Genomic DNA, 23,402 nt, shown 5'->3' with positions numbered 1-23,402 from the left:
ACTGATGAGATACTTTATGATCCACATTTCATTTGTAAAACCCACAGAAAAAACAGTACACACCTAAAAATGCCAGCTAAGCGCCCAGAGCAGTTTGCTTGGGTGAGGGGTAAGGCTGGGCGGAACTTTGCACACATAGCATACTCCCCTAAATACATCTGTATCCTTCTCGTTTGCAGTATTTTTTTAGATTTTTACAAAAGAACTCTGCTCGGAACTTGTTATGAAACCATTATGTACGACTATATCAGCCTAAAAAATCTTAGGTACTTAGCTACGCTGAGGTTTTTAGTTTTTCCTTGCCCGCATGTTGGTTTAAGATCAGGCAATGGTGTAATTGTAATCCTGTGCAGTCCTTTGAGACAATTTTGTGATTAAGGGCTATATAAATAAATATGACTTGACTTGATTCGACTTGACTTGACTAGGTACAGTAACTGCAGGAGAGAGACCATTTTTATGTGGTATATTTATTTATATGGGGCACAGGCTGTGGCATTATTATTAATCAATAGATTTTATTTAATCATCAAACGTCACACAGTGAATGAAAAATATACATATATATTTTGCTTTCAAGGCTCTTTGAGTCAAGAAGGTTTCTGACCCCTATCTTAGATGGTCCTTAAAACCCACCAAAAAATAAAATTATAACTTTTTTCCCTCTTTCAATATTAAATGTGAATCCTTTCATTGTTTAACCATCTGAAGTTCCCAGAATCCTGATTATATTACATCAATTCATAATAGTTTTTTTGCAAGGAATTGACAGTAATATTGTGATAAACCATCGCCCAGGATGTCTATTAAATTTGAAAGGCAGGAAAGGAGTCCCTTGAACGGACATTATCGAGTGAGCGTCTGCGAGACGTCCATTACGAAAGCAGCCTGCGGTGCCAGAGCCTTTCTAAAAGCGCCAGGCAGGATGGGCTCCCTTAGGAAATCGGCTGCCTGCAGGCCACCGAGCGGTCACATTCAAACACGCGCCAGACAGACAGAAAAGCGGCCACAGGCGGAGAAAGGAAAATGTCAGCAAAGCTGCCTCAGTACCAAGAAGACGTCCTAAAGTGCTCGTCCCAATTCGACTCTTGTTCCCACCAACAAAGAAATCAAAGAGCTGTTGACGGATCTTCAAGAACATGGACTCTTTGTACTTATTTTTTGTACCCTCCCTCCATCCAACTAAGTAACATTGACAATGGAGTGTTTTTTTTTATAAATCCGCAGAAGAAAGACAGCTTTAAAACCCCACATTATGTCGGCAGATTTTTTTTTCACAGTTGTGTGTACTTGTTAAGGGTGGTGATGGCTCTGCGGGAGAAACTATCTTTTAGCCTGTTCGCCTTTGTTTCACTAATGGTATCTTCCAGAGGGCAGCGGGTCAAATAGTTGGTGGCTGGGCTGATATGAGCCCTAAATAATATTGTCAGCATTGTCCTCCAGAATGGGTGGAGAGCAGCCGATGATTTTTGTTGATGACCATCTGTAAAGTTCTCCTCTTATTTGCAACTGTATCACACAAATAAATTGTTAAAAAATCATGCCTTGTGATTTCTGGCTTTTTCTTTTTAGTTTATCTCTCTCACAGTGGACATTCACCTACAATGAAAATGTTAGATCCCTCCATGATTTCTAAGTGGGAGAAATAGCAAAATAGCAGGGTGTTCAAATACTTATTTTCTTTACTGTAAGTGGCCAAATCACACAGAAGGAATAACCAAGAGGAGATCAATTTCCTTTTGACGTAATGGACTGTCTGTTAAATGGAAAGAATTAGGGTTCCAGTCAAATGATAATTGTCTCTGCTGAATGCCGGTGAAAGCTTTAATTCATTGTAACCTTGTTTAACCCGGTTAAAAAGTATTTTTTAATTATGAGTCTCCGTGAAGATGGGAAGAGAGTATGATAGAGCAATAATTAGTCTGATGGATGGATTTTGTGGAACATTTTAATTAGCTGTCACCACTGACTACAACCTCAGTATTTTTTGTCCAATTTGCAGACTTGGAATTCTCCACAGACTTTATGATAAAACATGTTTGGGATTTAGGAAAACTTTGAATGCAAATAAACAGTACAAGACGTTTTGTCTGACTGATGCAGAAATCCGAACCTCATGTTCTGATGCTGCAGTGTGAAGTTTGCTGGGGTAAAAAGTGTTAAGGCATCAAGGAAACATCGGTATCCTCTTTCCCACCTTGGCAGATTTGCTTCCTGTGAAATGGTATCAGCAATATGTCAGCCCAAACAAACAATTTGGAGTCAGCTTAATTAATCACCAACCATTCTGCACAATCACCTTCATAAACCATTTCTTCTTCATTTTCTTCATGCCCGTGCAACATCCATTGCAACTTGGTCATCCTGAAAGGGGAATTACCTCATGTGCAGCCCCTTCTCAAGGTTTCTTAATTTTCTTTATCGTGAATTTTTCAAGTTTTTCCTTGCCCCCATGTAAGTTTCAGATCAGGGGATGTTGGATCAAGGGCTATCAGTGTTGGTTTCTACATTAAATTACTCCCTCGACGAGACACCCTGCAAGCTGAAGGCCCCCTTCCCAACCAAAAAATTGCCAAGACACAAATTTAACACGAATAAAAGAGGTAGATATATTTGTCAATTGCACAAATACTTCAAAATAGAAATACACTGTATGCATAAAAATGGCAAATATTTATACAAAATTGCTTAAATAACAAATACATATACATAAAAATTGCAAAAATGTTTCAAAAATTCTTAAATAATAAATAAAAATACACTACATACATAAAAATGGCAAACATGTATCAAAACAATCTTAAATAAATGATACAAATACCCTATATACATAAAAATGGCATATATTTATTAAAAATGTGAAGAGAACAATAATATAAAATAATAAAATAGACTTATATTCTTATACAGCATATCACACAATCACACACACTAAAGTAAAATCTCGATGTGTAATGAAAAGAAAACACAAACTAAAATCTGACCGTTCTGTCTTTCTTTGATGCAAAATCATAAATTATATCGTCCTAAGCAATCTGCTTCCATATTTTATGTTTATTTCTGATGACAGCAAGGCCAGTGAGCCATTCCTAAGACATGGTCGACCTCAGGTACGATTTTATCAACTCAAGTCCTAAGGGCAGTCCAACAGTTGGGGTCAATCTTTGATAGATCGGGATCATCTATGAAGGTGATCAGTTTAAGGAGGCTTATGGTTTTTGATTAACATTCACCCTTCATTCATGACATGGATACCGACCGTCCGTAATAATTTAAAGAAAAATACGGTACTTGGATACCTTTATCCTTTGCTCATCTTCTTTTATTTTTTGTCTAAATTGGGCACCAGATGGCTGGGGACGTTTCTTTCAACCTCTGTTTATTTTCCCCTCTTCTCAAATGCAAACAGATGCCCACCCCTCAACTGTCACTCACAACAAGCTGTCGCTAGACAATTCACCTGAGTGACCTCATAATTGATTTTGTCTCAGATAGTTTATCCATTTCACAAAATTCAGACAATAGTGCTGCAGTTGGCCTGTATTTTCAAAGTTATGAATAATGTGCGTTATTCTGAAGCTTGGAGCCGCCAACTAATTATTTTATGTAAATTAATACATTGAATTCCTTCCCCCCTGGCCGTTCATTTTGAGAGACCCAGTCAGAGGTGAACTGTCCCCGGGGTTGCCCCTTCTCTCCGCTTTTCCTCACTTCTCTCTGCACACATTCGCAGCAAGCAGGGGCCTCAAAGCTGCAAAGAAGGGGAGCCTATTTGACAAGAGGAAAAGTCATATTTTTTAGATAATACAAAACCGCTTTGCGGCGCACAGTTGTTATTATTTTTAATTTTTTGGGTAAGTTCTCGTGCTGCCCCCATATATTATGATAAAAATGCTGCCCCAGGCAGCTGCCCGCCTTGCCCGTGCCTAAAACCGCAATTGAGGGCTATACAATGACCCGACTTGATAGCTATCATGTCAAAGAAAGGAAAACATGATGCCATTTTGCTCATTAGGAGTTTCATTGCTTCTCTTGACTTATGCGTCATCTTTCGCTGCCCCAGGTACTCATTCCAAGATGAAGAGGACATGTTCATGGTGGTGGATTTGCTCCTCGGAGGAGATCTGCGCTACCATCTGCAGCAGAACGTCCATTTCTCCGAGAGCACCGTCAAACTGTACATCTGCGAGTTGGCCTTGGCCCTGGGATACTTGCGCTCCAAGCACATCATACATAGGTTGGTAATATTTTCTCCTACGTCCTCAAAAATAAGGAAAATTATCCTTAACATGTGCCCAAAACAGCATCATTTTGCATAATTAACTTTAGGCAATATGTTTTCGTTGAAACAAGAGAATAATACTGAATGTAGTTTTGTTCATAAATAGGATTCTTATCATTTTTTCAGTTTATAATTTCATGCAGTGAAAAAAATAACATTAGAAAGATAGTCCTGTACTGTATACAAGTAAAAAACACATAGTAAAATGGAAAAATTCTAATAAATATCCAAAAATATGAAAAAATGGTAAAATAATAAATAATAGAATCTTGCAAATATTAAATCCAGAATAACAATACGTCTGTAGAGTATTGGTTTTGATTCTTATACCAAATAAAAATGCTAATTGAAAAAATATAAGAAATCAGCTTTGCTCATTTTAGTTATTTGTTTTCTACTATTTGTAAAAAATATATTGGATTTTAGACAGTAATCATTATTACTATTAATTTAGTAAAGATATTGAATTACATTGAAAATGGGCTAAACACCTAGCATGAAAAATAATGAATCCTTATAAATGTTCCCATCCTTTGCTTAAAATGCTAGTTGAATTGTTTCCTTCAATATAATGCTGAAAATGTAAAGCTGTAAGGATATACAGAACATGTTTGACCTATTTGGTTAAAGTCAGTGATTGACCGCCATACAAAAAAAACAACTTAAATACGATCCATTTCTATTTAATTTAGTGCTCAAAGTTGTTAACATGAGTCGATGTGCAGTAAGGTTAAAATAATCCGACACAAAGGTCCCTCCCGAAACAACCGTTATCCCTTGGCTACTCACCGTGTCTTCCATGAAATGTGCATTATAAAGGCCTATTTCATTTGTAAACTGCAGGTTAAGTGCTTTTTAAGCAGGGCGAGCCACATGGCGGCTGCTGCCAAACTCCGGCGAGGGGATAAAAAGTCCACAAATCCTTAATTAATCCTCTCTTCTAACTTGACTTCATCGACCTACAGGCTACTCTACATTTCCTAAAAAGTCTAGATATTTGATATTTTCAAAGTTGTGTTTTTCGAGAAAGAATATTTCAGTTGGGTTTTTTTTTTTTTCAAAATAGAATTAGAATTGTCTTTATTGTCATTGACTGCAACATAATGTGCATTATTCATAATGAGATTAAATATTGCAGTCCAGCATAAACATGTTAAATACTTTAATAAAAATAAACAAAATGAAAAATAGTATTCGCATAGTAGACTGGCCTAGGTTGTGGTCCAAAAAATAGTGCAATGAAAATAGTGCAATGGCATTTAGCAGCAACGTTGTGCAAAACAAAGACTGAATATATATTCATCCATCCATCCATTATCTGCACAGCTTATCCTCAGTAGGCTCGCTGGGGTGCTGGGGCACCCCAGTCATCTTCGGGCAATGGGCAGGGGACACCCTGAACCAGTTGCCAGCCAGTCGCAGGTCACACGGGACAGACAACTCACTCGCTCAATCACACCTAGGGACATTTTGGACCGGCCACTTCACCTGAAATGCATGTTTTTGGAATGTGGGAAAAAAACATAGTGCCCGGAGGAAACCCATGCAGGCAAGGGGAGAACATGCAAACTCCTCACGGGGAGGCTGCGGTGTGTGGACTTGAACCCCGAACCTCCGCACTGTGGGTCTGCGAGCTAACCACCTGAATATATATATTTCTCTACATAGGCAAGTCATTTTTTCACAGTCTTTTGTTGTAGTGGTGGCTGAAGTGGGGGGAGACCTTAATAATGTTGTTGCTGCAGTAACGCAAGCAGGCGATGTCCTCCAGACTTGGCAGAGAGCATCCAGTGACTTTCTGGACTGTGTTGATGATTCCCTAAAATCAATTAGACTTCATCCATCTTGTCCCCTCTTTGAGCATTTTATCATTTTCTGGCCAAGTCCACCGCATTGGGGTCAGCCTAAACTCGCAGGGTTACTTTAACCTCCCGAATAACAAGCGTCCAATGTCGCTCTTGCAGCATCCTCTCTGACATTTAGCGGCATATAAAACCTTTGTGTCAGTGCACAATGATTTTCACAGTTATGCAGGCATTCCTGTAAAACGTCAATTAAACATGTTACGCAACAATGTTCCAGGTCTAAAGCGGCCAATCAAATAGACTCAATTTTTTTTAAAAACTTCACCGCCATCTCAACTGACAGCATTCAGGAAATGAACAACGCCAACTAATGAGTAGTAAGATTGAATGACCTCATCCGTGCTCTTTACCGCAAAAATAAATAAAATGTCCTTTGGATGAAAATTCAAATTCAAGTTTCTATCCAAGCGAGCGTTTCGATTTTAGTGGCCAGCTGATGCGCTGATAGAATCAACATCCCTTCAATCTGCATTCATTAGTTGGAAATGAGATAGGACGCTCATCTCATTTCCATGGAAATCGAATGGAGAATTTCTCGCAGATGTGACCACTCCGACTTGGTAAAACTCGGTGCATCAAGAAGGGATTTAGTCATTTCATTTCAAATAAAATTATCTGTTGTTTATCTGAATATGTGCAAAGGCACAACTAATAAAACCAACCGTGATGTGAGAGGAAAACTACAATCACGTTAGATTGTCACGATCTGGGGGATGGAGCCGAATACAGGGAAGCAAGCGTGCTTTAGTACGAATTGCTTTTAATTAAAAACTCTGGCACAAAGTTTCAAACAAAAACAACTGATAAAATGTTAAGACCAGAATACAGAAACAAAAACAAAATAAAACTCATGTGGTACTGTCAATGACCCATAACCAAGGGCTGTCACAGCAGTCAATATAGGGTCATAAGAGTCAGGTGGGGGGATATTGAATGCAGGTGTGCGCAGTGCAGCCACTTCCCTCCGGATTGGTGCCCAATGGGATATGGTTGGATGCCTAATCCTGACATCCCAACATGAATGTTGCAGTAAGGGATCATTTTGCCAAGGACTCCAATCAAAACATTTATTAAGGGCGGGAATTGATTTTATCAGAGTATCTCACGACTTTATTAGTGTTGCTTGAAAATATGAACAATTAATATTCAGAACGATAACTCCACCCATCCATTTTCTGCATTGCTTATCCTCACTAGCGTCGCGGGGGTGCTGGAGCCCATACCGGCCATCTTCAGGCAGTGGGCAGGGGACACCCTGAACCGGTCTCAAGCCAGTCGTAAGGCAAAACTGCTTCTGTAAAATGTAAATTTGAATCCGTGTGACATGCATTAAGACTAGTTTGGGGGAAAAAAACTCCAAACAGAGGCATTTTTTTCATCCAACTATGGTGACATTTACTGTATGAATATGCAGCAATAATATTCTGGGCTCATTTTGAAATATTTATCTTGTGTGGTTGGTAAGGGTTTTTAAATGTGAAGACTTTCTGAAAGTCAGTGTAGCTGCCTAACTGGATCTACGTTCTGTGTTTTGTTGCTCATAAAAGATCTAGTGGAGAGAAAATATTTTGAATTTTTAAGTCCTCATTGCTTTGCTTTGCAAGACTAACATGTGTAATACTCCCGTGAAGGAGAAGAGGCAGGGATTATATTGAAAGTACAGGCGCTTAAGTTAAATTTGTACCTAAGTTGCTTCAGTGCTATATAAGTATGTTAGGCTTGTATAAGTAACTTGTATTGTTTTGTACTAAAAAAAATAAACATTTGATAAAATAATATGCTCTACAAAGATAAAGAAAGGTAAGTTTTACTTACTTTTCGAAGAGTTAGGCGACGTCCTCCTCCGTGGTAGAAAGTGTCCTAAAATAAGCGATCCAACCATTTTCTCAGCCGCATCAAGCTTTCTTATTCTACTTTCATTTCAAAAGAAACTGCTCGCCTCTTCTTTACACTTTACATCAGATATATCGAATGGATGCACGAGATATTAAACAATAAAAATGTCAAAGTTCTTAGCGCTCTGGAGATACAGTATAACATGTTTACACACGAACTAGGAAGAGGAAGCCGGATTTGTTTTCCGGGGTGGATGCTGGGTGACCTATCACAGCACCACACACTGGTTGCGGCGGAAAGAAGTACTACTGTACTGTCCTGTGCTTGGAAGAAGGTGCACGATACAAAATCTAACTTACCAGCAATGTCCGGATATTTTTAACATCCTGAAAAAAATGTTCGTATCTACCGTTTTTCGTAACTCGAATGGTTATAAGTAGAGGAGCGTCTATATCATAAAATGTAACGGATCTTGCCTTACCCTCAAAAGTTGAACAGTGGGACAGGTCTCCGGATTCTTATCCAAAGTTCTCCTCAGAAAATCTTTAAACTCTTGAGACCTGTCTTAAATGTTTCACCCTCAAAACCTTAATTGCCAAAAATTGGTCTAAGCTATTGCATAAATGGACAAATGACATGAATAAGAAACAAAGCTAAGAATAAAAGCTTCTGATGTATTTTTATTGTAATTTGGGATGTGCTTTTTTGTTTTTTCCGGGCCATTTTTGTGTCCTCCAAACCCGTCTACTCCGACATCTCCCTGCAGCCGCACTCAGCTCCTAATGAATAAGTGATGAACGTCTTCCAGTTCAAAAAACTCACACATGTACACCTGTGCCCTCTTCTTAGCGTTTATGGAAAAGAAAAAACAGGGTTCAACACAGAGAGCTCAATTGAAAGTTTCTGTTGACTTTCAAAGCGGCCTTTCCGTCTTGATTGATGATTAGGTGGAAATGTTTTCAATTGTACTGTATCTCTAGTTGCCCAAAACTGTAATGTTCTGCCATATATTGTCAACGTGCTTCTAAATCTCCTGGATTTCAGTCTATTCTTCATATTTGTTGAGTTTTAACTTTAGTAGACATTCAAAATGAGACGAGAAGACATCAATGGAGGGCCAGGAGAGAAGCATTCAGATAAGAGATTCCCCCCTTCCTAAATCTCTTCTCCGATCCCCTTCTTCTTATTAAATGTTTAAGGTTCTAAAAAAAATATCAGCCCTATAGGGTGTGGAAAATCAAAGAACAACAACGTAATTAGCCGATAGTGACAATGATGTAATAATCAAAACAACAAACAATAGTGAGTCCAAATAAGGAACATCCCATGAAATCTCCTTTACACGCATCCAATAGTAACAAACTTATCACAGTGGAAGAACAAAAAGGGGGGTGTTTAGTCAATGATGATACCGGATAAACAATAAAGAATATTGTCTCTTTTAAGGATAATTTTGTTGAAGGTATTAGTGTATTTCAAATAATTCAAATAATTACCACCACAGACTAACCCAAATTACTAGTGCAGGGTATTGTGATGCATGGCAAATGTTGGTCAGATGTTCTCCAGAAGGATTTAGGACACAGTGGCTGGAGATGAAAAAAGGCTTTGTCGACTCAGCAATAGTGGGTTAGAAAGACATTTTATATTCTAGTCAAAATTAAGCTGAACCATATGCACAATCTTTAGGTTTCAAGATACCTTCACTCTTGAAAAAAAATCAAGATGACCCCACGTCCTGGGGCCAGACAAGAAGTACTCGTCAGTGGAGGCGCTGAGAGTCTGAAATCCCATTTGATACTTGAACATTGGGAAAGGAAGTTTTGCTCCCTCAAAGCTATGCCATGTATTCTTTAACCATACATGTAAATCAGTACAATACTACTGTGGTGGTCTGTCAGGGCCAGAAAGGCCTTCTCTGCTGGCCTGACATAACCAGACATCATATCACAATTGTAACTAAAGCCATTTTCATTTTATATGTATTTTTTCAAAGTGTATGCATGTTTAATTATTGTCCATATTTTGTAGTGTTCATTATGTATGTTATCCATTTGGTTACACTCCTGAAGTCAGAGTTTTTATCCAATCAGAATTCAGCTATACGGTGTTGTCGGCCTGGATGAAATCTGCCGTAGGCCTCCAGAATCAGCAGTGTAGGCTCTTCCGAGTTATATGTCGAAGTGTCCTTAGGCAAGACACTGAATCCCTAATGCCTCCAATAAGCAGGTCGGCCCCTTGCATGGCTGACGCTGCTATTGATTAGTTAGTGTGTAAAAGGGAAAAGTGTGAAGCACATTGTAAAGCGCTTTGGGAGGTCTTCATTGACTTGAAAAGTGCTATATGAATGCAGACCATTTACATTTAAGTGAATGGCACATGTGGCCTATAGTTAATTGCAAGAGCCAATCAGATCCCGAGATGGTCACAGTAAGGCCAGCTAGAAGGCGTCATGTTGAACGAGAAATGTATCTGTGATTGGATACTCACTTGAGTTAGGCGAATGCATCACTTTTGCAGATCAACCTAGCTACAACGTAGCTTTTTTTTGTTTAAAATGTAAAAAATGTATCATGTTAAAAGTGTTAACCCAGTATGGTTGAAGGAGATGACAACAAAGATGTGGTTGCTGAAATACAGTAATTGCAAAGCCATTTCAAAACAGACCTTTCAAGATTTTGTGAGGAAATAAAACTTTTAAGACAATTAATTTTGAATTCTCTTATTTTGAAATGTTTGCATTAATATGTATAGTGATACAATTTAATTGCTGACTCAGTTTTATTGATACTTAAATGTTTCCAAAAACAGCCGTTGTTGTACACTTTTAAGGCGCACGTGTACTTCTTTGTAGTATTTCTCGAACCGTGATGCCATAAAAAAAAAGGGATTTGGATAGAAATTTGTTTGAGACATCACTGAAGGCCTAGGTGTGAAATGTACAGCCTGCCACTGCAATATTACCTATCAAAACATACGTCATCAGATTTGAAGTTTTGTAGAAATTAAGAAATTAAGTTGTCCATTCATCCTTTTGAGAAAGTCCTGGTGTGTGTTGGTGTCCTCTGTTGCCAGCTCCGGTATCAGATCAGGCTCTGATGACCAGGTCCGGGTTTCAATTACCCCTCTGCCTCTGATATCGTGATGTAATGAGGCCATTAGATCCTGCTAATAGCTTGTAGACGCAGTCAAGTGAGAGAAAATACGCTTGGGTCAGCTTGCGCAGAGCAGACCAGACACTTTTTCTCACTTTACACAAAATTGATGTATTTTAAAGGTATTCCTTAAACAGATTTTTTTTTTAAATAGACACAGAACTTGTAGTAATCCTCCCAACATTTATGCAAATATTTTGCTAAATATTCCACGTGATAGGGGACTTGAGAAATGTTTTCTGTAAGTTGTTTGCTGTGGAGCTGTGACGTCACTGAAGCAACACAGCACTTTCAAAATGGCGGATCCTGATAACACAACATGTGAGGCAGCTCCGAAACAGAGAGCCATTGTAGTGAAGAGCGGTTGCATATCACTTATTTCTGCTTAGAGAAATTAGACCTTTGCTTACCTTGTCACTGGGAGCCTTGTGACTGTTTTGTCAGAGGTGCGTGCTTCAACCTCTAAAAGCTGCATGGGATAAGTCTACCTGCTGCCTTTACAGAGTGTGTTCCTTCTTTTAAGTGGACAATAATTCCTTTTCATTTGTGTTTTTCTCCGGGTGTTTTGCGGTTGGTATAAAATTTTTCCGGCTTCAGTTGGTGGCTCTGTGCAGTTTTATTCGCCTCTGTTTGGATGCTCGCCCTTTATTGTACCATTACTGCATCCACCTGACACAAGGCCTAGACATTCTCCACAAAAATTATCAAAACATCACTAAGGACACTCGAAACCTCCTCGACTAATTAAGACGCAACACAATATGGCGACTGGATTGATTGGGTGCCGGTTCCTCCGTTGATGTCACAGCTCAGGATGACAAAGACAAAGCTATCTTAAAAATGCATAAGGTTGCAAATTAATTGGGATAAACATACATCCATCCATTATCTGCACCGCTTATCCTCAGTAGGGTTGCGGGGGTGCTGGAGCCAATCCCAGCTATCTTCGGGCAGTGGGCAGGGGACACCCTGAACTGGTTGCCAGCCAGTCGCAGGGCACACAGAGACAGACAACTTACTCGCTCGTTCATACCTAGGGACAATTTGAACCGGCCAATTGACCTGACATGCATGTTTTTGGAACGTGGGAGGAAACCGGAGTGCCCGGAGGAAACCCACGCAAGCACGGGAAGAACATGCAAACTCCACACAGGAGGTTCCATCTCATGACCTCAGAACTGTGCCGCACACTCTCTAACCAGTGTGCTGCTGTATTGCCCTTTGGGATAAACAGTATCAATTAAATAGATAGATAGAGAGATGGATAGATAGATAGATAGATAGATAGATAGATAGATAGATAGATAGATAGATAGATAGATAGATAGATAGATAGATAGATAGATAGATAGATAGATAGATAGATACTTTATTCATCCCTGTAGGGAAATTCACACTTCCAGCAGTATCCTTTTCTTTGTTTATTAGCAGATTAACAGGATGGCCTCGGGGTGCTGTGTTGTAGTTTAGCAACAGCTAAATATTTATATACAGTAGGTTTTATGCAAAATCCATGTATTATTTCCTCACATTTTGCATGTTGAAGAATTTGTGAATACCTTAGTAAAGCTTAGAAATTCTGTTTTCTCCTCTCCCTGAATTCTTCACTCATACCAATTGGATTCTATGAATCATGCCATCCGCATAGTCCGGGTCCCTCTTTGTTACCCTACTTGACAATGTCATCCCGGCCCCGACGATAGGAAACCGACATCCATTGTGAGTCAGCCTCTATGTCTCTTCACACCCCCGCCCCCAGGATGGGAAGCAAATGTCACCTAATTAAGGCTTACATGAGCGACCTTTCTCACCTTCCCACCTGTGCACACGCACCACTTGATCTGCCAGGGCATCCGCGAGCACAGTGCTGCGCTCACAACGTTAGCCGCGGGGACGCCGGTGAAGAAGACTCAGCTCGTCGCCACTCCTTGATATGCTAAATACCGTCAGCTTCCTGCAGGGCAACTGTGTATGAGGAGAAACTCAATGAGGTGGCTCTATAAAACGGGAGGTTCCATCTTAATTGTAACTTGAAAAAATGTATGATGTATTTATCTTAGCAATATTCTCTCATCCAGAACATGAGTCAAGTCAAGTCATAGTCAGGGCAGCACAGCGGAGCAGTGGTTAGCGCGTGTGCGACACAGTTCTGAGGTCATGAGATCGAACCTCCTGTGTGGAGTTTGCATGTTCTCCCCGTGCTTGCGTGGGTTTCTTCCAGGCACTCCAGTTTTCTCCCACATTCCAAAAACACGCATGTCAGGTTGATTGGCTGATCCAAATTGTCCCTAAGTGTGAATGAGCAAGTGAGTGAGTTGTCTGTCTCTGTGTGCCCTGCGACTGGCTGGCAACCAGTTCAGGGTGTCCCCTGCCCACTGCCCGAAGACAGCTGGGATGGGCTCCAGCACCCCCATGACCCTACTGAGGATAAGCAGTGAAGATGATGGATGGAAGTCATGTTCATTTGTATAGCCCTTAGTCACAAAAAGTCTCAAAGTGCTGACCAGACCACAATTACAATATCCACTGATCTGAAACCTACATGAGGGCAAGGAAAAAATCAAAAACCTTAGGATGAGGAAAATGGAGAAACCTTGAGAAGGGGCCGCACATGAAGTATTTTTTCTATTCGGGATTACCAGGTTGCAGTGGATGTTGCAAGGACATCAACATACATTATACAGACATCATCTAAATTAATCATAGGTATTAACAGAATGTCCAGTTGGCTCAAAATTCATGAATGGTGCAACAACCATCATCATCTGTCATGAACCAGAACAGGAACAGGACCCAATCGCGTGACGTTCTCACACAAGCCTTTATTTTACGGGAAATGGGGAGTCATGCACGTTAGGCAGCTGGTCTGGCGTGGAAAGACAGTAACCAAGAGACCAACGAGACCGATTCCGATAGCCCAAGTTGATATCGGATAGATGGAGTCGATACCGGACAGGAAGGGACAGACAGGATTGACAGCAAATCAGGATATCGATAACTAACAGGAGAAACTAGACGGGAACGAAAATTGGAGAAAATAATAAACAGGACCAAGATAGACGGAAACAAAACTGGAACCTGAAATCAAACAGGGCAGAAAATAAACGGGAACAATACCGGACTGAAGATATCAACAGGAAATCAGAACCCACTTCTTGTGGGGCAGAAGTTCGTTTGACAGGCTGACACCTGAAGCAAGCGAGCGCAGAGCTTTAAATAGAAAGAAATCCGATCTCTCACGAGCCGCAGCTGGCGCCCCACGGGTGGGGCCAATTGGGCACCATGGCAACCGTGACACACACAGGCGCGGCCAATTGGGCACTATGGCAACCGTGACATCATCCTTCTTCCCAAAGACAAGAAGCCAAGACCTCATTATTGCTCATAAGTTATAGAACTTAAGTGTGTCTAGATTTTAACTCACCACTGAGATTGCAGATCATATATCAAACGGCAGAGCATTCCACCGGACTGGAGCCCGAATGGAGAAAGCTCTCGATCCTGCAGATTTCTTCTTGGCTCTTGGAATTACTAGTAGACCAGCGTTTTCTGAGAGAAGGCTCTGAGCACAAACAGGGGGGCAATTACTGTAAATCGGACCAATCTGGGGTTGTTATTCCGTGCAACATTTTGTTGGTTACCAACAGAACCTCAAAATCACACCTTTACCTTCTAAGACCCGAGGTTTTTGCTCTATGTGCATTTCCGTCCACGCATGTGGATGCTTAACTGACAGAAGGCTAGCGCAGGTCAACTAATTTTGTGGTTGTGAGATTAAACATTCTTGTCCTTGTTGAAAACTAGCCTAAACAAATGGAAATAACTTATTTTACCTTCAAGGATGCAGTAACATTTTTTTTCCTCCTTTGGGTCGATCTAAAATCTATTAATGTTAGTACTAGATTTAACTATTGCTAGAGCAAAGCTATTTTGTCTCTCTGGTCTCTCCATTTTGTATGTTATTAGTACAGCACCTGCACATTATACTTGGTAACAATATGCTACAAATTATCAGAAACAAATAGGAAAAATTCTGATTTGGCATTTTAAAAGACAAATTGTGACTCACTGCTGACTCACACACATCATACAGTACAAGTAACGCTGTATCAAACAATTGATATTTTTAGCTACATTTAAATGTTAAAGAAAAACCTGCATTCTGATTATTTACACATTTAGTTGACTGACATTATTTGACAACTATTGCCTTCCGGTTCTTGTTTCACAAAGTCATTTCTGCGTGTCCTCAATGAACAAATATGTGTGCTACAAACAAAAATGACATGCAAATTCCATCTCAGCCGGCTTCAAGGCAACTATGATGAAAGCAATGTAATCTAATCCCAGTGTTGTGTTTCCCCCCCTCAGAGACATCAAGCCTGACAATATACTGCTGGATGAACACGGTGAGCTCCTTTTTAAATGGAGGAAAAGTAATAAACTTTTCACCTAAACAACGAAGTCATTCTTAAAATAATTCAGCCGGATATAATTGCCTGTATTGTATTAGTTAGAAAAGACACACTTTAAATAATAGAGTAACCAAACAGCTTCGGAGTTCATGGCCTAGTTTTTTACAGGGATTATTTGAGAAAGTACAAATCCATTAGACCAGGGGTGTCAAACAGGCAGCAGGCGGGCCGGATCAGGCCCGCAAAGGGATTGAATCCGGCCAGTGAGACAATGCTCAGAGAAGTGCAGGAGAAAAACGAGCTGCAGGTTGAAATATGTCCACTTGATGTCGCCAAAGCCAGGTGCCTCTCACAAAGACGCTGTACTTGTATTTCTCTCTCTCTCTCTCTCTCTCTCTCTCTCTTCCTACCTTTTTCTCTCTCTACCTCTCTCTTTCACTCTCTCTGTCTCTTTTTCTGTTCCTCTTTGTCTCTTTCTCTCACTGTGTCTTTTTACCTTCTTTTGCTCTCCCTTCCTTTTTTCCTTTTCTCTCTTTTCTCTCTCTTTTGCTTTCCCCTTCTCCCTTTCTCTCCTTCTCTTTTCTCACCTTCTCTTCTCTCTCCTTCTCTCTTTGTATTTCTCTTTGGATTTATTTATTTTTCTCTTTCTTTCCCACTCTCACTATTTCTCTTTTTTATCTATTTTTTCTCACGTTCTCTCCCCCTTTTTCTCTTTCTTTGTCCCATCCTCTCTACTTATCTCTCCCTCTCTTTCTCTTATTTATTTCTCTCTAATCTACTAGTCTGGCCCTCGAGAGAATGTTTGTTCTATCGCGAGGCCCCTGAGTTAAAGTGAGTTTGACAACCCTGCATTAGACTGTCACTGAACTGCACTCACTTTTTTTTATAATGTGGAGTTCAAATATCTACATGTCATTATCTACTAGAGTGGAATATAACAATTGTTAAGTCACTGTTAGAGTGAAATTACAGGCTGGAATTTCGACACACTTAAGGTTCTCAAATAGTCCGATAAAGTGCATGCATCCTGGCGCAATTGCCGAAAATCATTTAGAAATAAAACACACAATTGTTAACACAAAAGTTCAGTGTCAATAAAGTGTCTGCCATACATAAGAGATGCATATAATCTCTGGGTTCAACAGGTCATGTCCATTTAACTGACTTCAACATTGCAGCCATTGTGAAAGATGACCTCAAGGCGACATCCATTGCTGGCACCAAGCCTTACATGGGTAAGTAACCCATCCACGAGTTCCACAGTTAAACCCCTAGGTGATGTTCCTATCTTTCAGTAATGTCATTTTCCTTTATCCTAACAGCTCCAGAGCTGTTTCAGATCTCTGAAGGCTCCCATCCTGGTTACTCCTTTTCTGTGGACTGGTGGTCTTTGGGCATCACAGCTTACGAGCTACTCAGGGGACAGGTAACAAACCAAGCGCCGTTATCGCAGTACCGCTTATCATCACAGTGCACAATAAATACAGAAGCCCGTGTGAGTGAGCTAGGCCAGTCGCCAGTCCCCATAAAACAGGAAGGGATAAATCTGTAATTGAATTTTACATTTGGGTTAACCTTACTCCTGGATGAGCTTGAAGATTTCAGTCACGTCAGCAGACAGAAGCATATGGAAATCTGTGAAGGATTATTTTGAGGGCCGTGTAATTAAAATTGATTTCTTTAAATGTTATTTTTTTTTGTTTCGCTGGTCTCATCTGGACCGTTAAATTATCATTTGAGGATAATCTTATCAGTGTATCCTCACGGCTGTAATAAACACCACCAGTCTGCCGTGTGTTTGAAACACAAAGTGCAACATATAAAATAACACGACAAACACAAATTGAAAGGATTTAATGATTCTCAATACAAACATTAGCGTTGTAGCTTATCATGTTACAAAAACATGAAAATTATACCTAAGAAAATCCTTGAACCCAACAAAGAGCAGATGAAAAGAAACATCTAAACACTCCTATCGAAAATACAATATTTAGAGACTATAGAGTGCACCTAAAAACGACAAATTAGCCAGAAATTTGAAAGTGACCCCCATAACACAGTGCGCCTTATATACCACAAAATAGGTTGGATTTTTATTCATACGAGGTGACCAATACAGACGCCTCTCGACTTATATACAATGGTCGGAACGCTTTTTTTCTGCCATGTTTTACCACAGAGGTGGACCTCTTTAAGCACATCTTCCAAAAGTAAGTTAAATTTAACTTTATTTATCTTTATGGAGCATATTATTTTATGAAATGTTTATTGTTTTAGTACAAAACAATACAGGTTACTTATACAAGCCTTAAACATACTTATATAAACCATAAACATACAAGATATAGCACTGAAGCAACTTACGAACAAATTCAACTTACGAACAATCGTCCGGAACCTAACTCGTTCGTAGGTCAGGCAGCGTCTGTATCATAAAACAACAGATATTGAACTCAAGTCGCAGAGGTAAGAGCGCAGACACGTGACCATGGGGCCAAAAATAAATGTTACAGAATAGAGAAAACAGAATATCGCCCGTAAAATATAGATGCAAATTCCGATTAACCATCAAATACATTGAAAAGTTGTTTCCCTTGCTTTTTTGCATGTAGTTAAATTTTTAGTACCACTTTCCGTTCTTTATATCTAACATTTGTTTGTGGCACAAGAGTAAAAATAGTGTGATAATGAGAAGATAAAATGCCTTTTCATAAGTCCTCTGTATCACTTTCAATTTTGTGGTTAGGTGTGGGTACTCTCACCTCCACGGCCTGAGTTTGATTCTCATTGCATACAATGTTTTGCAATTTCGGTAAGGAACTGATCAATCCTTTCACTAAGGTATACAGTAAGTGTGTAACATGCACACAAATAAATACAGTAGATCTTACTGTAGTTTTAATTCCATGCGCCTTATAGTCCAGTGTACCTTATACATGAAAAATATATGACAAAAGACTATTTTTGGGGTGTGCGTAAAATACAATACGGTCCTTTAATGTATTTTGTTAAGACAATTTTTTTTAAAAAAACAGCATTTTCTTGGTGCTTTAAAATGAGTCGCTTCATCACTTTTGTGCACAATTTATCCTCATGGAGATAAAAAATGAACAGCCCGAGAGGGAGAAAAAGGCATGAGTAGAAAACAAAAAAGGGCAGATTGCTTTTAAGACAACCACTTCATCAGAAAAACTCCTGCGGACAGTAAAACCTTCTTTTCTCCTGCTTCTAGAGGCCGTACGTGATGAGGTCCAGCACCACGGCCAATGAGATCCTGCACACCTTCCACAAGGTCCATCTCAGCATGCCAGCAGCCTGGTCTTCTGAGATGAAGTCACTACTCAGAAAGGTAAGATAGCTGTTAGGGAATAGACAAACTAGTGAGTTGGCAAAAACAACAACGCAGAGAAAGAAAAGAAACCCTTTTCGTTGGCCCTTGTTCCATCCAAAACAACAAAGACAACCCTCAAGAAACCTTGCACATGGGGAAGAGCGTCACGTTAACATGTTCATTAGATGTCGCGTCCAGTATTTTTTACATCTAGAAAAGCACATTTAAGCAACATCGCAAACCAGACAATTTCAGGAAACCAAAAAAGTGCTGAAAACAGCCTGGTGTACCAATACCCGCCTTGTAAACATCTTGTTGTGGAATGTGGATAATAACTAATGATAAGTATGTAGGCGTGGGCAGCACGGCGGCACAGTGGTTAGCGCATGTTCATGTCTTGGGAACCTCCTCCGTGGGTTCAAATCCAGCTCCAAACTTCCTGTGGGGAGTTTGTATATTCTCCCCGTGCTTGCGTGGATTTCCTCCGGGCACTCCGGTTTCCTCCCACATTCCAAAAACATGCATTTCAGGTGAATTGGCCGGTCCAAATTGTCCCTAGGTGTGAATGAGCGAGTGAGTTGTCTGTCCCTGTGTGCCCTGCGATTGGCTGGCAACCAGTTCAGGGTGTCCCCTGCCCACTACCCGATGATTGCTGGGATGGGCTCCAGCACCCCCGCGACCCTACTAAGGATAAGCGGTGTAGCTAATGAGATGAGATGAGATGAGAAGTATGTAGGCATCTGGCGAAGGTCGTGGGGTGACGTCGTTGCAAGAGGTCACAAGCTGATATGCTGAGTGAGCCGGGGAGGACGACCTTCACGAGATATCTTAAATCTATTAGAGAACACTATACAGACCAATGTTGAATGTCTGGAACTTTCAACGTCTCCCGAATGCAATAAACCGCGTTCCCTTTTCGCCATATCTCCTCTCTGCGTATTTTTTGGGGCAACGTCCAACGACATTCTCTCCAAAAATCTCACCCCTTGAACATCCTGCAAAAACAGGAAAAGGGGAAACAGTATGACGGCTACCCTCTCTTTGTCCCATGAGAAAAGTCCTACTGTAAAAATATTTGACTGTAGAGAACTTTTAATTTACACAATGCCGTAATATTTTATTTGTCTCGTGTGTTTTTTTCCCGCTTTTTTGTATGTGTTTGGAATAAATACAAGTTACTGACATTCTGCACACGGATTAAGGATTTTTCTAACCCATCCAAAAATATACTGGGTTTGAACAAAAAACCCTTTCAGCAACACTTCAAAATGGGAATTTTTTAAACCTTCAAAAGCCAAAATATTAACTATTTTAAGTTAAGAACGCATTGAAAACAGTTTCTGCTTTTGCTTAACTGAACTTACACACAGACTTTCATACCCGTCAACCTCCAGGGCTCCATGCCCTTACAAACTGTCGTATTTTCCCTTACAAAATACAAAATAATCTTACACCATATTTTTTTTCAAACGTGTTTATTGATGTAGTTTAACATGTTAAATTGTACGTGTGTTTCGTTATATCATATATGTTGTTAATTAACATTTTGTTGTGAGATCCTGAGTTACTCGACATGAATGAGGTTTATTATAAAAAAAAGTTCAAAAATTAAGTAGTTTGGACGTTCACTGTAGAAGGAAAAAATACATGCAAATATAATTAAGTAGAATAACACATTTTCTTTTTCAAATTATTAATTCATTTTCTGCTTTAAATTATTGTTGGTAATATATTGATTAAAGGGTTTACCACAAACTTGTTTTTTTTATTTTCTCATTTTATACTTCCTTTTATTCTTAATAATAATTCGTAATATAATGCATCAAAGCAAGTGAGCCGTTTGAGAGCCGCCTCTCTTTAATGAGTTGAGCCGAAAAAGCCGGTTCTCTAAAAAGAGACGGACTTCCTTTCACTACACAACTCGAACTCGTTTGACTTGATTGATTTGCCGTTTCGTGATAGTCAGTGTATACCGGGTGGTACCCATAATTGACAAATTTGCGTTTTTCCGTACAGATTTTCTTGTACGCCGTACACATCTTAAAATGCATACTAAACGTACTTTGTACGTCAAAAACGTACAGGTTGACTGGTATGGACTTTTATCAGCTTTCTTTCTTTTGCTTGGTAGTTAGGCGTATGAGCATGCTGATGCAAAGAAAGCGTAAGGAAATTATTCCACGCTCGATATGTTTCATCATTATCCTTCACACTCGGCCGCCTGTCAGACTCTGTCCAGTCACCATTTGCTTTGAAAAGGAAGCTGTTGTCTTTGTTCACTCTCGACACACTCCCTGTATCTTTTTTTTCCCTACTAAATTTGCACATATTTTCCTGTCCCCTTCAGTTGCTGTGCATAGACGTCCACAAGCGCGTTTCCTGCCTGTCGGAGCTGCAAGATCTGGACTACATGTCGGATGTCAGCTGGGATGGCGTGCTCAGCAAAAAGATCCCTCCGGGGTTTATTCCCAACGTGAGTGTGACAATTTAAGCGACACAGCGTGCTTTTTGAACACAATGCTCTATCTGCACTTCTCAGGGCTTTTGGATTCTGTCCTGACTGTATTTTGTTGCACATTGGAGTTAAGATACTTTCCCCCTTCTGCCATTGCCGCATAAATCATTTTGTTCCCAGCGGATGAAGCAGAAGTAAAATATAACCCGTAAATCCTGTGATCTGGAGACCAATATTTTCCTCCCAGTGGCAGATAAAGATTGAATGGAGACCATGTGACAGTTCCTCAATCTGAATTCTCGAAAGTTGTTCTCACAGTGTTGACACTAACACAAAACGCAAAGCATTTATAAAATGAAAACAGCTTATTGAAATGCTAGAAAGGTGTCTGAATGAGTTTTATTTTCTTATCAGGTATTCACCAAAAGAGCACCTGGTATTGTTTTGCACATCAAAACGTTATCTCGTGTTTAAAAAAAATGTGCAAAGAACTAAGTTGGAGTTATTTGAAAAACTTAGTTGCTGCTATTTTATGGCATCTGTAAGCAAGTCCAACGTATAATAACTCAATTCCTACTTGGTCATAATAATAATGATAATTTTTACATTATTTGGGTTATTGTTAGGACTATTTTCTTACTATAGTTTTAATTTATTAGTATCATTAAATACTTGTCTCAAGTATCATCTTTCTTATTTTATGAGAAAAACAAATAATAAATATGGTAAAAGTAAGAAAATAGTGATATTTTTACATTTTTATAGCATATATATTATTTATTTTTTAATATTTGGTTTCCCCTGTTTGCACTGTCCACAAATCGAATGAATGTAATAGATGAAAAATATACCACAAGAGAAAGTTACAAAAATATATTTCGTATTAAAAGAAATGGCCAGGGTGGCATGGTGGTTGAGTGGTTGGTGCGTCCGAGGCACAGTTCTGAGGTCATGGGTTCAAATCCAGCTACCAGCCTGCCTGTGCGGAGTTTGCATGTTCTTCCCGTGCTTGTGGGACTCCGGATTCCTCCCGAAAACATGCATGTCAGGTCAATTGCTTAATTGCCTGGTCCAAATTGTCCCTAAGCTGGAATGAGCAAGTGAGTTGTCTGACTATGTGCCCTGCTGGCTGGCAACCAGTTCAGGGTGTCCCCTGCCAACTACTGCAGCGTCCCCGTGACCCTAGTGGGGATAAGCGGTGTAGATAATGAATGAATGGATGGATGGACAAAAATGGTTATCAAGATTGTCTCAATTTGTAATGTCAAAGTTTCTCAGTAAACCACTGGTTCGAGTGGGTAATCGGCTGAAAAAATAAATAAAAACAATTCCAAAATGTGACTGTTTTCCAGAAACGGCGACTAAACTGCGATCCTACATTTGAGCTTGAGGAAATGATCCTGGAGTCCAAACCTCTTCACAAAAAGAAAAAACGGCTCGCCAGAAAAACCAGGGATCAGGGTTCTGATGGCTCACCACAGGTAATGCCAATAAGGATCATTTAGTACGCTGAAGATGTTGAGTGTTCAGAAGAATTCCAAGGACGTGTTTAAGGACACCCTCTATGTGCCTATATAAATCTTCTTTGCCGTCTCTCGTGCTCATAAATTACTTCTCGGGTGTTTATATAAAAAAAGAGGCGAGACCAGAAAGGTTGATGGTCCAGTCAAGTTGGACGTCTACACACATTACACACTTTTAATGTAAGTGAAGCAAATGAAAGTGTCAACTTGAGTGATTGAATCTGACCGTGTGTTTTATTTCACCAATAGAGGTCGCTTTAGCATAAAATTTAGCTTTATTTACACCGAGCAGCTAGCAATAACAATGCCTGCAAGCCATCGCCTGCAGCCAATAGGCTAGTGCAAGTGGCTAGAGAAGGAAACAATGGGGTAAAAACACTCAAAAATGGCATGTAGGGTCCAGAGGCAAAACATATGTGGCTTTTGAACCGATGCTTTAAAGCACCACTGTGGCAAGCTAATTTCACAAAATTCTCATTGTGACTTAGTAGCAAGCAGCCGAACATGTCAAGATTATCAATGGCTGTCTCAATTTGT

At 39.8% G+C, this 23,402-nt stretch overlaps 1 protein-coding gene across 7 annotated transcripts in view; it reads left to right on the top strand.

Annotated features, from left to right (window-relative positions):
* The window catches only part of stk32a (serine/threonine kinase 32A), a 65,073-nt gene that overhangs the window by 32,151 nt on the left and 9,520 nt on the right, over positions 1 to 23,402 (top strand). For all 7 annotated transcript variants that reach the window (XM_088320499.1, XM_088320498.1, XM_088320494.1 and 4 more), the window contains 7 exons: positions 4,064 to 4,237; positions 15,510 to 15,547; positions 16,699 to 16,788; positions 16,876 to 16,979; positions 18,789 to 18,905; positions 21,235 to 21,360; positions 22,695 to 22,823. In XM_088320499.1, the coding sequence (XP_088176625.1) occupies positions 4,064 to 4,237; positions 15,510 to 15,547; positions 16,699 to 16,788; positions 16,876 to 16,979; positions 18,789 to 18,905; positions 21,235 to 21,360; positions 22,695 to 22,823 (778 nt within the window). The remainder of the gene's footprint in view (positions 1 to 4,063; positions 4,238 to 15,509; positions 15,548 to 16,698; positions 16,789 to 16,875; positions 16,980 to 18,788; positions 18,906 to 21,234; positions 21,361 to 22,694; positions 22,824 to 23,402) is intronic.

Source organism: Urocampus carinirostris, chromosome 17 (assembly GCF_059441175.1).
Source record: "Urocampus carinirostris isolate Australia breed hairy pipefish chromosome 17, RoL_Ucar_1.0, whole genome shotgun sequence".
Lineage (NCBI taxonomy): Eukaryota > Metazoa > Chordata > Actinopteri > Syngnathiformes > Syngnathidae > Urocampus > Urocampus carinirostris.
This window is presented reverse-complemented; position numbering and strand designations above follow the sequence as displayed.